At 37.6% G+C, this 12,996-nt stretch overlaps 1 protein-coding gene across 3 annotated transcripts in view; it reads left to right on the top strand.

Annotated features, from left to right (window-relative positions):
• Positions 1–12,996, top strand: part of LOC102693236 (zinc finger protein 236) — a 99,339-nt gene that overhangs the window by 57,496 nt on the left and 28,847 nt on the right. For all 3 annotated transcript variants that reach the window (XR_001479546.2, XM_015357165.2, XM_015357163.2), the window contains exons 19-22: positions 907–1,089; positions 2,118–2,397; positions 9,231–9,334; positions 11,475–11,846. Coding sequence is in view for 2 of the 3 variants with exons in the window: in XM_015357165.2 (XP_015212651.2) it covers positions 907–1,089; positions 2,118–2,397; positions 9,231–9,334; positions 11,475–11,846 (939 nt within the window). In the remaining variant the exon portion in view is untranslated. The remainder of the gene's footprint in view (positions 1–906; positions 1,090–2,117; positions 2,398–9,230; positions 9,335–11,474; positions 11,847–12,996) is intronic.

The following is a 12,996-nucleotide window of genomic DNA, read 5'->3' as shown; positions in this document are numbered from 1 at the left end:
TAAGCGACTATTAAAGGTTGCATAAAAGGTATATAAAAGTGACAAAAAATAGGACTTAAATAACTAGGCTTCAGAGCCAAGTTTGACAATACTTGAACCTTTAGTAAAACAGTAACAAAGAAAAGCATAATCCACAGTTTTGGCTCTTCTCAAAGCTGTCATGTACAAAAAGAAACCTAGGGGGCACTACAGTGCTTTGCATAGACTTACAGACAAGCTTTCTCGCTGTCTGAATCTCTATGCTGTATAATGGCACATCCACAAATAAGAGAAACATAAAGACAGAGGTGATAATAATAAAAACAAATGTGATATTAGGATACTTAAATACTAGTTACTAGAAGAGTAAAACCGTACATTACACAGCCCTCCCTTTCACAAATATATCTGACCCTCTGGCTCAAAGATTAGTACGCAGTAAATAGTGTAAAGGAATAATTACAGAGGACACTGATAGAAGAAGTTGAGTCACATTACAGCTCCTAGGGAACTGATAGAGGAAAGAGCAGGCTCACAGCTAATGTAGCTCTGAACAGCCCAGTTTCAGCTCAGCTTTCAGGCTTTGAGTGACTTTCAGGTATGTCTGTGCCCTCTGTGTTTTGCTTGATGTAAGTCAGGACAAAATACCCTGAGATCATCCAACCTTACTCCCAAAAACAGCCCCCTGTGTCTCTCTCTTCTGCCTGCAGATCAGGTTCAAGAGAGGTTAATTGCTTATGTACCAGGATATGAAAACAAAAAACGCTATTTGATCCAAGAAGGTCTATATAATCCAAAATACATTCAGCTCAGTGCCATTTAAGGCTAAACGCAAATGTGTTGTTTAGATTTCTGCCTTCAACTTGACTTGTTCTGATGGCTTCTTGAGCGCAATGACTCTTGTCTGCGTGCTTTTCCCCCTTTCAGGTGTCAAGGCCTTCAAATGCAATGTTTGTGATGCCTCGTTCACCACCAATGGCAGCCTTAACAGACACATGATAATACACATGAATATGAAGCCCTTCAAGTGCCCCATGTGTGACGAGACCTTTCGGACAACCCTGCTCTGCAGGAAACACATGAAGAAAGATCATATCGCAGGACCCAGAGGTAATGCTTTGTTACCCCTCCACATACAGTACACACAGACTGACTGAGGGGGTCTCTCTATTTCCAGGATCATCCATTAATGGCTACTAAAACGGGCCAGTTTTAAAGGGAATGGAAATCAGGTGTTGCATTTTTAATTTTCAGTTAGGTATCTCACAGTCTGTTAATAAGGTGCAAAACAATGACTCGAATAATAAAACACATTATATTAGGGGGTGTAAAAGTGTATTAGTAATGTATTCATACACTGATAGAATTATTAAACCTTAATGCTGATTAAATCTCAAACCATAACGTAAGGTTGGGGTACATAATAATTTAAACTGTTTGTAAGCTCATGAGTAATATGTTATGAGATTCCTTCTAGATAATTCTAACATTATAAAGAAGGATAATGTAATTACCTGGGTTGCATCACTGATAACCTTAACAAAAGAAAGATTGGATAAATTATGATTCATTAGCTTGGTGCTGAACAGCTAAATAAAAGCCATATGCATATTTTGCCTAGCTAGTATCTAAATGATAAATTAATTTTCCATTAATTTACCATTTTGCTTAGTTATTTACAGGAATACTGGTATCTGTATGTTAATTAGGAAGACCAAAGAAAAGAAGAAACAATTCTGAGGGTAACTGCGCCACTGATTTTGTAAAATTCTACTGTTCTGCTATTCAAAAGAAATTAATTCCTTTTGATGTGGAAAATGAAAACAAGCAAGCAATATTTCACTCTCAATACAAATTAAATGCTTTGCCTTGGAATGTGCACCCAGCAGGAATGGAATGATCAGAAAACATCTCCAGGCATCTGATGTGGAAACAAATCTTAATGAGAAGCAAGCCTTTTGGTCATGCTTCAGTATGAACCTTTTACAATTACTAAAGAAAGCCTTTTCAATATGGACAAATCAGTATTCATTCTTAACTTTCGAATTTCTTCTCCTGGTTTGGACAGCCATCTATTTTAGATTGAGTTCCTGATGGATAGAATTTATAGCCACGTTTCAGTCTTCGGCTTTTCACAGTTTTGGGTGCGGAGGAAGAGGAAAATGCAGAGAGGGTCGTGCTGAAGAGGAACCGGACGGGAATCATCACTTTCACCGAGGAGCAGACGGCGGAGCTCGCCAAGGCCGAGCCGCGGGAAGACGCCACGGTGTCAGAGAAGGTGCTTGCCCAGTCTGCCGCAGAGAGGGACCGCATCAGCGAGATCAAAGACAAGACGGTAGAGCTGGAGACAGAGCCCAAGTACGCCAACCGCTGCACCTACTGCCCCAAGAGTTTCAAGAAGCCCAGTGACCTGGTCAGGTATTCAAAACTTTCATTTTGCTCTGTCTCCCCCTTCATTACAATTACACACAATTAACAATTAATGATATCTGATACGACAGTTCAGGGACCTGACCCACGCTTATTACTGTGCAGCTCAGGTGTGGCCTGTCTGGTACCTGGGGATAAGGCGTATTGTTGGGCAAGGGCTGGCCAAAGTGAAGAAGGCAGACATCTAGCGCTCGCTATGTGTTGATGATTCCTTATACACAGTCGTGCACTTGTAAATTTGGGACACTTTGCCTGGCACTACATCCTTGCTAGAGTGAAATTCGATTGAGATTTGTTAGAAGATGATGTTGTTGGCTTGATTGGTTTTCACTGTTCTGTGTTGGTGGGTATATGTGTTGCTTTCTTCCTTCCCAGGGCTGTAGGGGTGAGTAAGATTTGTTTGATGACTGTTTTATCCAGATAAACTTGTGTTTGGCTAATTTATTCAACTGGGCATTGAGGTACCTTGCTCAAGGGTACAACAGCAGTATATCACGGGAACCCACAACCTTCTAAATACATGTCCAGAAGCCTGACCACTGCTGCACGTTGCTGCCCAGGATCAACAACTGCCAATCCTAATTTTAAAACTAGGGTGTTTAATATTTAAATTTAAAATGTGTTATTACTGTGCTGAAGGACTGAGGTCAAGGTCTGAATCTTTCTGGAAGAAAAATCTCTTCTAATGAGAACTGATGACAAGAAGAAATTAAAAGTAAGACACTGATAAAGAAATAATTCAATTTAGACATACAGTATTTAACATTTTTCACCCTGAGCTTGAAAGGACATGCTTACATTTGCTGTGCAAATGTGTGCTTGTATGGGATGAATATCAGAGGAATCTGACTGAGCCCTTATACTACCTGTCTATACTGGATGCTGGAATATTGAGCAAGAAATTGTTTACATTTTTGTTAAGACTAAAAGAACGGTTAAAATGAGGTTGTTTGGCTCATATTGTGCGTTTGATTGCTAGTAGCCAGTCAGCCCCAAAACCCTGTTCTGCTGCTGCTTCTTGGAGAGTCCAACAGCTTGGCATTGTAGATAGAGACATAACCCTACAGCTCTGTGTGCAAAAGAGTATTTGTACTCCTCGGCATGTCTCCTCTTCTTTGCCCGTTGTATAAATCTGCTCATTTTCCATTTTGGAGCTTGAAGTATTTTTCAAGAACAAACATTAAAATGAATTTGGCCATGTCTGTAGCACTTGTGGTGCTATTTCTGTCATTTCTTAGACCAGACTAGAATGTCCTTTTTCATCTGGTAAATAATCAAACCTTCTCTCTTTTCTAAAAAAAATATTGTATTTCCTATACATTGGAAAAGTGTTTTGTTTGGTGCAAAGAGCTCTCAGAATTCAGTGTACATTTAATGATGCTCCTTGAGATATATGAAGTGCTCTGCCACACTGTCATTCTAAGCAGGGGCTGCAATAACAGGAAAACATCATTGAAAGACACTCATCTTGTTCATTTTGCTAAAGATAGAGTAGAACATGATTTAATAAGCAATTAGGCATTTGTGTGCTTCCTCAGCTTCTCGCTTGTGCTTAACATTTTTTTGGTTTGATGGGCTGTTGTTTTCCTCTGTTAGAACCATAACATGACAGGAGTAAAAAGGTTCTCAAGTAGTTTAATTTACCTAGTGTGTAGCTATGATCAGCAGCCAGGGCAGAAACGAATCATGTTAGAACAGAAATTGATTAGATACCCGTTTCCTGCTGTGACTGAAAAGCATACAGTATTTGGTTTTATACATATTGCTCAGTTGAATATTAAATTGACCTTTGAGATTGCATATAATATTCATAAATGCAGAAGGGTGCAATGTGTCTTTTCATTTACATTAAATCCCTTACCAGAATAACCAGAAAGGAAGTGACTGGACTGGACTGTCTTGCCAAAATAGCTGCTCATATTCTTTTCTTCCCAAACCAGAAAATGTGCTTTAGAAATTGAAAATATAATTTCTGTTTTTTGATGTTACACAGTACAGCCAACAGTTCTATGTTCAATGTACAGTACATCTGCAAAATATGATTGCCAAATCACTCATGAAACAAATTAAAACTGAAAATATGGAATCCTACTCCAACTGTCAGTAAAATAGTAGTAATTAAAATAAAACCTTCGTTGTTCTTCAAAAAGTTGTGAGGTTGTGGGCTTAAATCTCAACAGGGATACTACAGAGCATAGTACTTCACTCAAATTGGCTCACTAAATTCCCTGCTGTGTAAATGAGGTCTTCTGGTCAATGAATGTGAGAATATGTTCGCAATTTACTAACCTAGTTAAATAAAGGATTCATATACAGTATGTATATATAACTATCACTTCTTACTTCCAAATGTTTTTCCACAGTTTTTTGGAATAAAAAAGCTATTGAGAATCATGATTTACACTCTGAAAAGCTGTGATTGCAGATGTATTCATTCAGACTTGATGATTCAACAGAAGAAATGGTATACAATTTGCAGTAGCTAAGTCTGTGAAATCATTAGCCTGTGGTTTCTGCCTCAGAAAAAATATTTGAAGAACAATGCCTGTTTTGCATGGACATCAGGAGAATGCAGCCATGGAAAAAAACAAAAATAACATTGTTGATATACGATCAATGTAAATTATGAAAGACACAGTATGTGCTTACTTTAGTTTTTCTTTGTGTGTGCATCAAAAACTATTCTAAAAAGAAAACCATGATCTCTTAGATGTTAATTACATTGTCAGTAAGAATCAAGATTCGCCAAGCACGTCCCATGAGTTGTGTTCACAGTAAGATTTCAAGTATTACTATTTTGATTACTTGCAAATGCAGACAAAAATATCAATTTGAATGAAATCCCTGCATGCTGTTGTTGATCATTTCATTTTGCTTAAAGATGGGAAACATACAGCCTTTAAATTGTAGTTTCCAATGCGCCTTCTCACGACTGCCTTGATGTTCCTGAAGAGTGAAATTGTAGTGGAATGATTGTGTCAAACAGAGAAAGCTGAGAGCAGTTAGTCCCTAATCAAACTCTATCTACCTGAAGAGTTTAGAGGATTGTTCTCATCTGATTTTCCTTTTATTTTAATCTACCGACAGCAGAGAAGTGTTAACACTTGACAGGTAAATTAATATTCCTCAACAACTTAATTGTGCACATTGAAGGAAGGAGTCTGGAGAAAAATATCTTTGAAATTTGTCTTCTAAAAACAACTTTTAACACTTAAAGACAGAGCTAAGAAGTACCATTACTTATTATTAGAGGCATTTTTTACCATTTGTATTAGAGGGGTTGTTACAATACATTACAAAATCTTTTAGAATTAAAAAAATAAAATGAGTCCTTTCATGGGTAAATTTGTGTACACTACAAATACTGAGGAAATAGAGACACATGATAAAAGTCTCTCAGATAGGCTTCAGTGGCTTTATGCATTTCCCTGGAGGAAGAACCAGACAAAGGTTCTGTGTGAACAGGTTTCAGATGAGTCGGCATACAGTTGTTAATGCAGCTCTTGCCATTGTTGAGAAACAGGAGAACTATTACTTCACTGTAAAGTAACAAACTTCTTACCTACAGGAACTCTGTGTAAACACCATCCTGTTTTACCTGTTTGTTAGTTCTGTAGTGTTACCCTTGCATTGTTCCATTTTCCAAAATAAAAACTGATCTAATGGCCATATGTATCGTACCATACACTGTTTCTGGGCAGAACACTAAAGGGAGCAGTAGTGTGTGGGTCTGGTGAGTCACTGCTACAGAAACATCCTGTGCTTCATGCTCGCAGCATGATAGGGAGAACTCAACTCAGTCCTGCACCTATTTCACGGGACAGCTGTGTGCAGTCTTCTTTCCTCACAAGGGGTGAAAATACAGATGGAAACACACATCCTCTTTTATAGACAAATAGTGAAACCCAAACAGTATAAGAACAGCCAGGATTTATTAGTATTCATGAAGTTACCGAGCTTTGACCTACTGCGTTACAGATGCTGGTGCTGAAGTCAGAATTTCAGGAGCAAACTTCAATTAAAATAATGAAGCCACATTAAATGAGCAACTCTTATGATTGCCAGAATGTTCTTTAACAATAGTAGAATAATGCTGAGCAGGGATTAAAATGGCATGGTTTCTGATACTATGGCAACCAATAGATTGTGGCAAATGAGGAGACGTGCTATGGAGTCTACGATTTATTAAAACCAAGGACATATTTTTATGTTTTTATTTCAGTGAGATGCTGTAGTTTTATCAGCCTCTGCTAAGGCAAAACTTTCATACATGGGTACTTGTCTTTGATCCAGTCATTATCAGATCTGAAAGTTTTAAACTACAGAAACTACTGAAAGTTTTAAACTGCAGAAATTATCCACACTCCTACTGTAGAGGAGTAGTTTATTCTGTCTGTCTGTTGTATTTGCTCCTATGTTATTACATCATGTCCTGCACATAAAGTAAATGAGAGACCTGTTCTTCCTGAGTGTTTCTGTTTGCTGTGCTTCCTATTCAGGTCAACATAGTTTTTTGCTAAAACAGTTCAGAGATTATTTCAGCCTTAGAAGGTGAAGTCCTGCAATGCTGAAACGTTCATGAACTCAATCTGATCCAAGTCCCTTTGAAGAGCAAACAGTCCTGAAAACATGACCTTTAGAATCTGTCAGATCATCTGGTGTAATAGGTTTATTGAGCAGTTGTCTTAATTAAATCATCCAGATTGCTTTATGTAATTGGTGACTCCGAGGAAGGCTAATTTTTGATGTTTTGAAGGAATTGTGCCTACATAACATACTAGAAACCTTGTTACAATTGCTTAGGATAATTCCTATTTCATCCCTATGTTAGCATTTTCTTTTCTTTGTATTTGCTTTTCTTTTTCACCTGACAGTGGGTGTCATTTGTATGAGTCAAAATGCATGTGTTACTACATACTGTTATAATCTCATTTTCTAGCACATCATGTTCAGACACAATTTCTGTAGTGTGCACATAAGATGTCTTTTAGGGATTTGTGTAAAAATCACTACCATTCTAATCTTAAGGGTTCATAAAAATACTCTAACTACCATTACTGTCTTGATAGTAAGAGCTAATATGCCATTAAACTTTGTAGATGTCCGTATTAATTTAGGGCAGCAGACAATTTAGTCCATTTTGTACAGTACAGTACTGAAGGCAAAGTAACATTATTATTATTATTATTATTATTATTAACAGACGAGGGGCCTCACTTCTCCCACCAGTTGGGTGGTAAGGTGCAGGCATGCTGCATCATCAGCAGGCTGTTGCACCAAGCTCCTGGTGCTACTAGGCTATTAAGATCCTAGTGCATTTTGAAAGAGTAGTGCATTTAGTTCAGTTGGTGAAGCAGTGTTTTAGTTCTCTACCTAAACTACTGTCTAGTGGGGCTGCTGGTGCATAATAACTGATGTAAATCCCAGATGGTTGATGTTGGTCCTTTTCTATGTGTAAAGCTCATAGATCCTGTCTTTATGGTATTTTGTCACCACAGTGGAATTTGGCTCAGAAGCCAGCAAACGCATTTAATATTTCAGCTTTTTTTTAAAACAAAACAAAAAGAAATGTTGCTTTTTGGGTGAATTTTGTCTAGTTTTGAAAGACTAAACATTTCTGAGAGTGGTTTATTTTCTAACTCATTGTGTAGGTTCTAGCTCTAGAACTGTGTCTTCTCCTGTCTGACCTGCACCAGTAGAGCATATTTACATGCTCTATTGAAACAGAAACCTGTGAAGCTGAATGAATGAATCAAGTAATTAAAATTCCTTTATCTTTAAAATGGTAGCAAAGAATGAGCACTTGGAGATGTGTTATGAATTTGGTCGTAAAAGTAGACCAAGAAGTACCTTGAATTATAGATTTTTCCAGATTCTTACAGTAGTTTCTAAACTCTTTCTGACTTTTCATACAGAATCCCATTGCTGTGGTATGCAGTGTGCCTCATTTTCTTTATAGAGGCAGCGCTGAAGGTAGAAGACCTCACAGGATTTCCGTTTATTAACAGCTATATAACGAATGATGGCCATCCACTGAGATCTGTCTGGGCTGTGTTTCAAGTTGTCTGCAGCTGGGCACTTAATTCTACTTTGTACTTTCCAAAGCCAGGTCTGCAAGGCCAGTCAGCTCCTGCTCTGAAATGTCTCCCGTGGACCTACGTGGACTGAAAGAAATACAGAGGACAAATAGAATACATGAAAAAAACAAGGATTATTTTTGGGAGCAGGGTTCTTCTTCCCTTTTATTGATCTGGTTACTTTTCCATTTGTGTGCCCGGGAGGCCTTTTCTTTTTTTATCTGTCAGCATTAGTGCTAACTCTGTAGCCTTCATGAAAGGATCCACAAAGGAACCAGTCCCATGGTGTTTCTCGAAGGCGGCTGTATAACATGTTTTCTTCCTGACTTTCTTGTCTCTCAGGCGTGTAGGATTTGATTTGTGCTTTCTGTATGTGCCACATAAGATGGATAGACACCTATTGTGTTTTGTTTGCAGAGAGAATACATGACATTTCAGAGGAACTGGAAGGCAAGGATAAGTGTTGTGAAAAATACCATTGTACTATGTACAGCAGTCTTTATGTGGATTCTGTGAAAATATGCTAGAGTCTCTCTGCTAAACACTTCCATTTACAGTAACATGAAATTGACCTGGGTTGCATTCAGATAATAAAGAATCCCTTGAAAATGAATGCAGAGCATAAAAGGAACATGCGTTTTTGTGTCTTCCTGTTTACTCCCAGAAAATAGCCTTTTTGTTACAACTTAAAACTCATTTCAGAACCTCGCTGAACAGCACTGTGACTTCTTGCTTTCCTCACAGACATGTCCGCATCCACACCGGAGAGAAGCCGTACAAGTGTGACGAGTGTGGGAAGCGGTTCACAGTGAAATCCACTCTGGACTGTCACGTCAAGACGCACACAGGTCAGTGAGCACGTCTCTCCCTCGAGACATCCCTTCTCCTTCTTGGCCACAACACATGAAGCCATTTCATACACTTCCAAGTTAGGATTTTTCAGTGTCTTGATGGTTAAATGGCTGTAATTGAACAATTCTGGATTGTTCTGAGAGAAAAGTTATCGGCTTTGTTTGGGTGACTTTCTTTTGTTATATTAGAGGAATGTTATTGAGCCAGGACAAATAATTCTGCACACTGAATTTTAAAAACAATCTTGTGATGCTTTATGCTTAAGGTTTTCACAATTTGTTAGTTTATGAATGTGACACCTTTCAATACCTTAGGCTTCCACTCATTAAATAAGTAAAATTGCAGAAATGCTTACCATTACATCTTTATACAGTTTGAAATGAGCATCATTATACAGATATACATGTATCCTACTGTAGGGTATTTTTCCAACATCTCTAGACAAAGTCCCGTGACATCTCTACAGCTGCTCTGACTCTAGTCAGGTGCCAGGCACATTCATATTCTCAACAGGGAATGCTCTCACTTAGAGGGACTCAGACATCGTATTTGCTGCGTAGGAAAGAAACTGAATTTCATGTGATTATTTAAATGACTCTTACAATATTACCTTGGATCCACTGATCTTTCGTTTTTGGAGCAAAACTCCTTCAGCAGCCATTTGAAGAGATGAACAGAATTAATTACTTCTCTTTTAAGTTTTAAGTACTTCTCTTTTTTTTACTTTCTCTCTTTTCCTTAATGTTAAGTATTTTGCAAAGGATGTTTTCTTTGTTTCTGTTCGCATTTTTTTAAATTCCTTGAGCTGCATGTGACACTAATTCCAATCTAAATAATTGCCTTTGGATATTAGATTAAGAACGTCTTTTAATTTAATAAATTGCTTCAAATTTCTTCATGGCCTTGATACAAAGTAATGGAAATATGGTAAAACAAAAGCAGTTCTGTATTTCTTGCATGAATAACTAAAAGAGCATGAAAAATTGAAAACGACTGTCAGTTTTAAATAAAACAATTGCAAATCTGTCCAAATGAAAGTGTATTTTCTAGATACGTATATGATATATATGGTATTCAGAACCTTCCTACCTCCTTCAAATAACAAGTCCTGCACTTGTGAATGGCTTTCTTTAGTTTTCTCACCAAATGTTTTGTTAGATTTTGGACAGATTTTGTTTTATGACATACATTCCTTAAAAACACATACTATTACTAAGTGCACATTTTTTGGTTTGTCTAGGCAACCAATGCTGATTGTACAGTATATTTGCATTTTTTCTTGCTAAAACCAGCTTTCAGTCACATTTTATCAAGGGCTTGAAAGAACTTGGCATTTACTGTATTTGAATTTAATTAATAAGATTATAAATACAGATGGTACGAATTGAAAAGCCTTATAAATAGTTCCTTGTTCCACAGTATTGCCATATACTGTCACAAACATATTTGGAACTGGGAAATTGACATTTTTAGTAACAGATAATAAGCCACTGTTACACTATGGCTCATGTAGTCATTTTAGGTTTCTCTAAATCCATGTCTTTTTAAAAAAACTTAAATATAAATACACTTAAACTGAACTGACGAGGATTATTTGTGTGAATGCTTGGGGCTGGTTAGATACCTGTGAGATTTTAATGAGTTCTGTGAAGCCCATGATGGCTCTTCTGTTTGGCCCCTGGGATTATATTTCAGTTTGTGGTTTGAACAGGTGAATACTAGTAGGTTATTTAAATTTCAGTGAATGTACCAGAGGATGGGGGCAGCATAGTGTAGAGGTTTTCAAAACTGATGGGTAGCAGATTCGAGTCCTCACTACAGTCACTGTTGTTGTACCTTGAGGGATAAGTAATTGCTCCAGTCTACCCAGCTGTGTATGTGGGGATCAGCACTGTGGAGTAATCCCTGCCATGGACTGCTGTCCCATCCAGGGGGGAAGCTGTAGTCTGGTTAATACTGCAGAAACCAATATACAATATACAGTATGCTCTGGCCTGATAAGATGATGGGCTTGGACATATAATGGGGATAGCCATTATTTATTCAAAAAACATCAATTGTTCTTTATAGAATGATTACGTTTTTTAATCTCCCATTGTTTTTGGTGTTAATGGCCTTGTTTTGTATTGGATGCAGGTCAGAAGCTTTTTAACTGCCACATGTGCAACACATCCTTTTCCACAAAAGGCAGTCTGAAAGTCCACATGCGGCTTCACACAGGATCCAAGCCTTTCAAGTGCCCTTTCTGTGAACTGCGCTTCCGAACCTCTGGTCACCGAAAAACCCACATCCAGTGCCACTTCAAGTCTTCCTCTGATGCCAAGAAGAACAAAAAGCCTGCTGAGAGGCAGCAGTCCGAGCCCCTGCCCCTGGTCAGCCTGCTCCAGACACCCTCTGGCGACCCCAGCGTCTTCATCTCCAACAACCCTGTCCTGACTGGCCAGTTTGAACAGAATCTCCTGCAGCAAGGCATTGTGGGACAGGCCATTCTTCCTGCTTCAATGTCAAGTAAGAAGCTTCTGAGAGATTCCAAAAATTCTTGAAACAGGAATATTATGTTGCATATAAGTATAGCTTTTCATTCTTGGAACCAGATCCACTATTTTGTTTTTCGCAGAACTGATCTTATTTCCAGTAATAAAAGACTGACTATAATTAATGTCACAACGCAAAGATGAGTTGGGAAAATAAGGATTTTCGTAGCAAACCTGAAGATGATTTTGTATTATCTCCTATCTCAAGCATGCGGATTTCTGCTGTTGTGATATGAGATAGGGAAGTTTCTAGCTAATGATGACTTCTCCTTTTAATGTATTTTGAAAGTTTTGTTAAAGCATTTTACTCTTCATATTTTAGTGCTTTGTCATATCTGTTATGGTGCATCACACAAGTATTACATATTTTTAATATAGTTATAAATTAAAAGCTTTGAAACGTTTTTGAGGTGTAAAAATGCTATGAAAGGCTAGTATGCCCTTGGTGTATCTTGGTCCATATTAACAAGGTTATGTGTTTCTGCAACGTGGCGTTTCCCCAAACATATAAAATCTAGCAAATCTAGCAAATCATCAACTAAATTTATTTTTTATTTAAGGCAGTTATCTAAGCTCCAACTTAGCCTTTGGAATGTATGAAAATGTTTTCCACAGGCTTAATGAGTTCTCCTGAAATTCTACTACAGTGTGATTAAGTTTGGACTGCCATTAGAAGTTACAAAAACATATTGGTTTCATCATTTTTGTTTTAGATTTGGCTGACTGTTTTTTGTAATATTCTATTTTTCCAGAGAATTATTTTTTCTTGGAAGGTTGGTTATTCAATTACACTCATGTTTCTTATCTCTGTAAACAGATTTACTATGCAGTTTTTTTCCCTTCATTGTTTATGGTATCTTCTGGCAGGATCCTGAATAATAAGCTCTAAACATATGCCATTCATATTTCTTATTATGGATGCTCTGATGCTTGATTTTATAGCTCATATGGAATATCCCTGATAGTTCTCCTCTTCAGCTCATGAAAGTTTATTCTCAAGGCTTGTGTGTGAAGAGTGGAGTTCTAGCTTCTAGACTAGTTTTGTGTTGCCTGTGTAATATACATAAACGTACCTGATTTTTTTATGTTAAATTTAGGATCACCAATAATGCACACAATTCCCA

The sequence above is a fragment of the Lepisosteus oculatus genome, chromosome 10, assembly GCF_040954835.1.
Source record: "Lepisosteus oculatus isolate fLepOcu1 chromosome 10, fLepOcu1.hap2, whole genome shotgun sequence".
Taxonomy (NCBI): Eukaryota; Metazoa; Chordata; class Actinopteri; order Semionotiformes; family Lepisosteidae; genus Lepisosteus; species Lepisosteus oculatus.
This window is presented reverse-complemented; position numbering and strand designations above follow the sequence as displayed.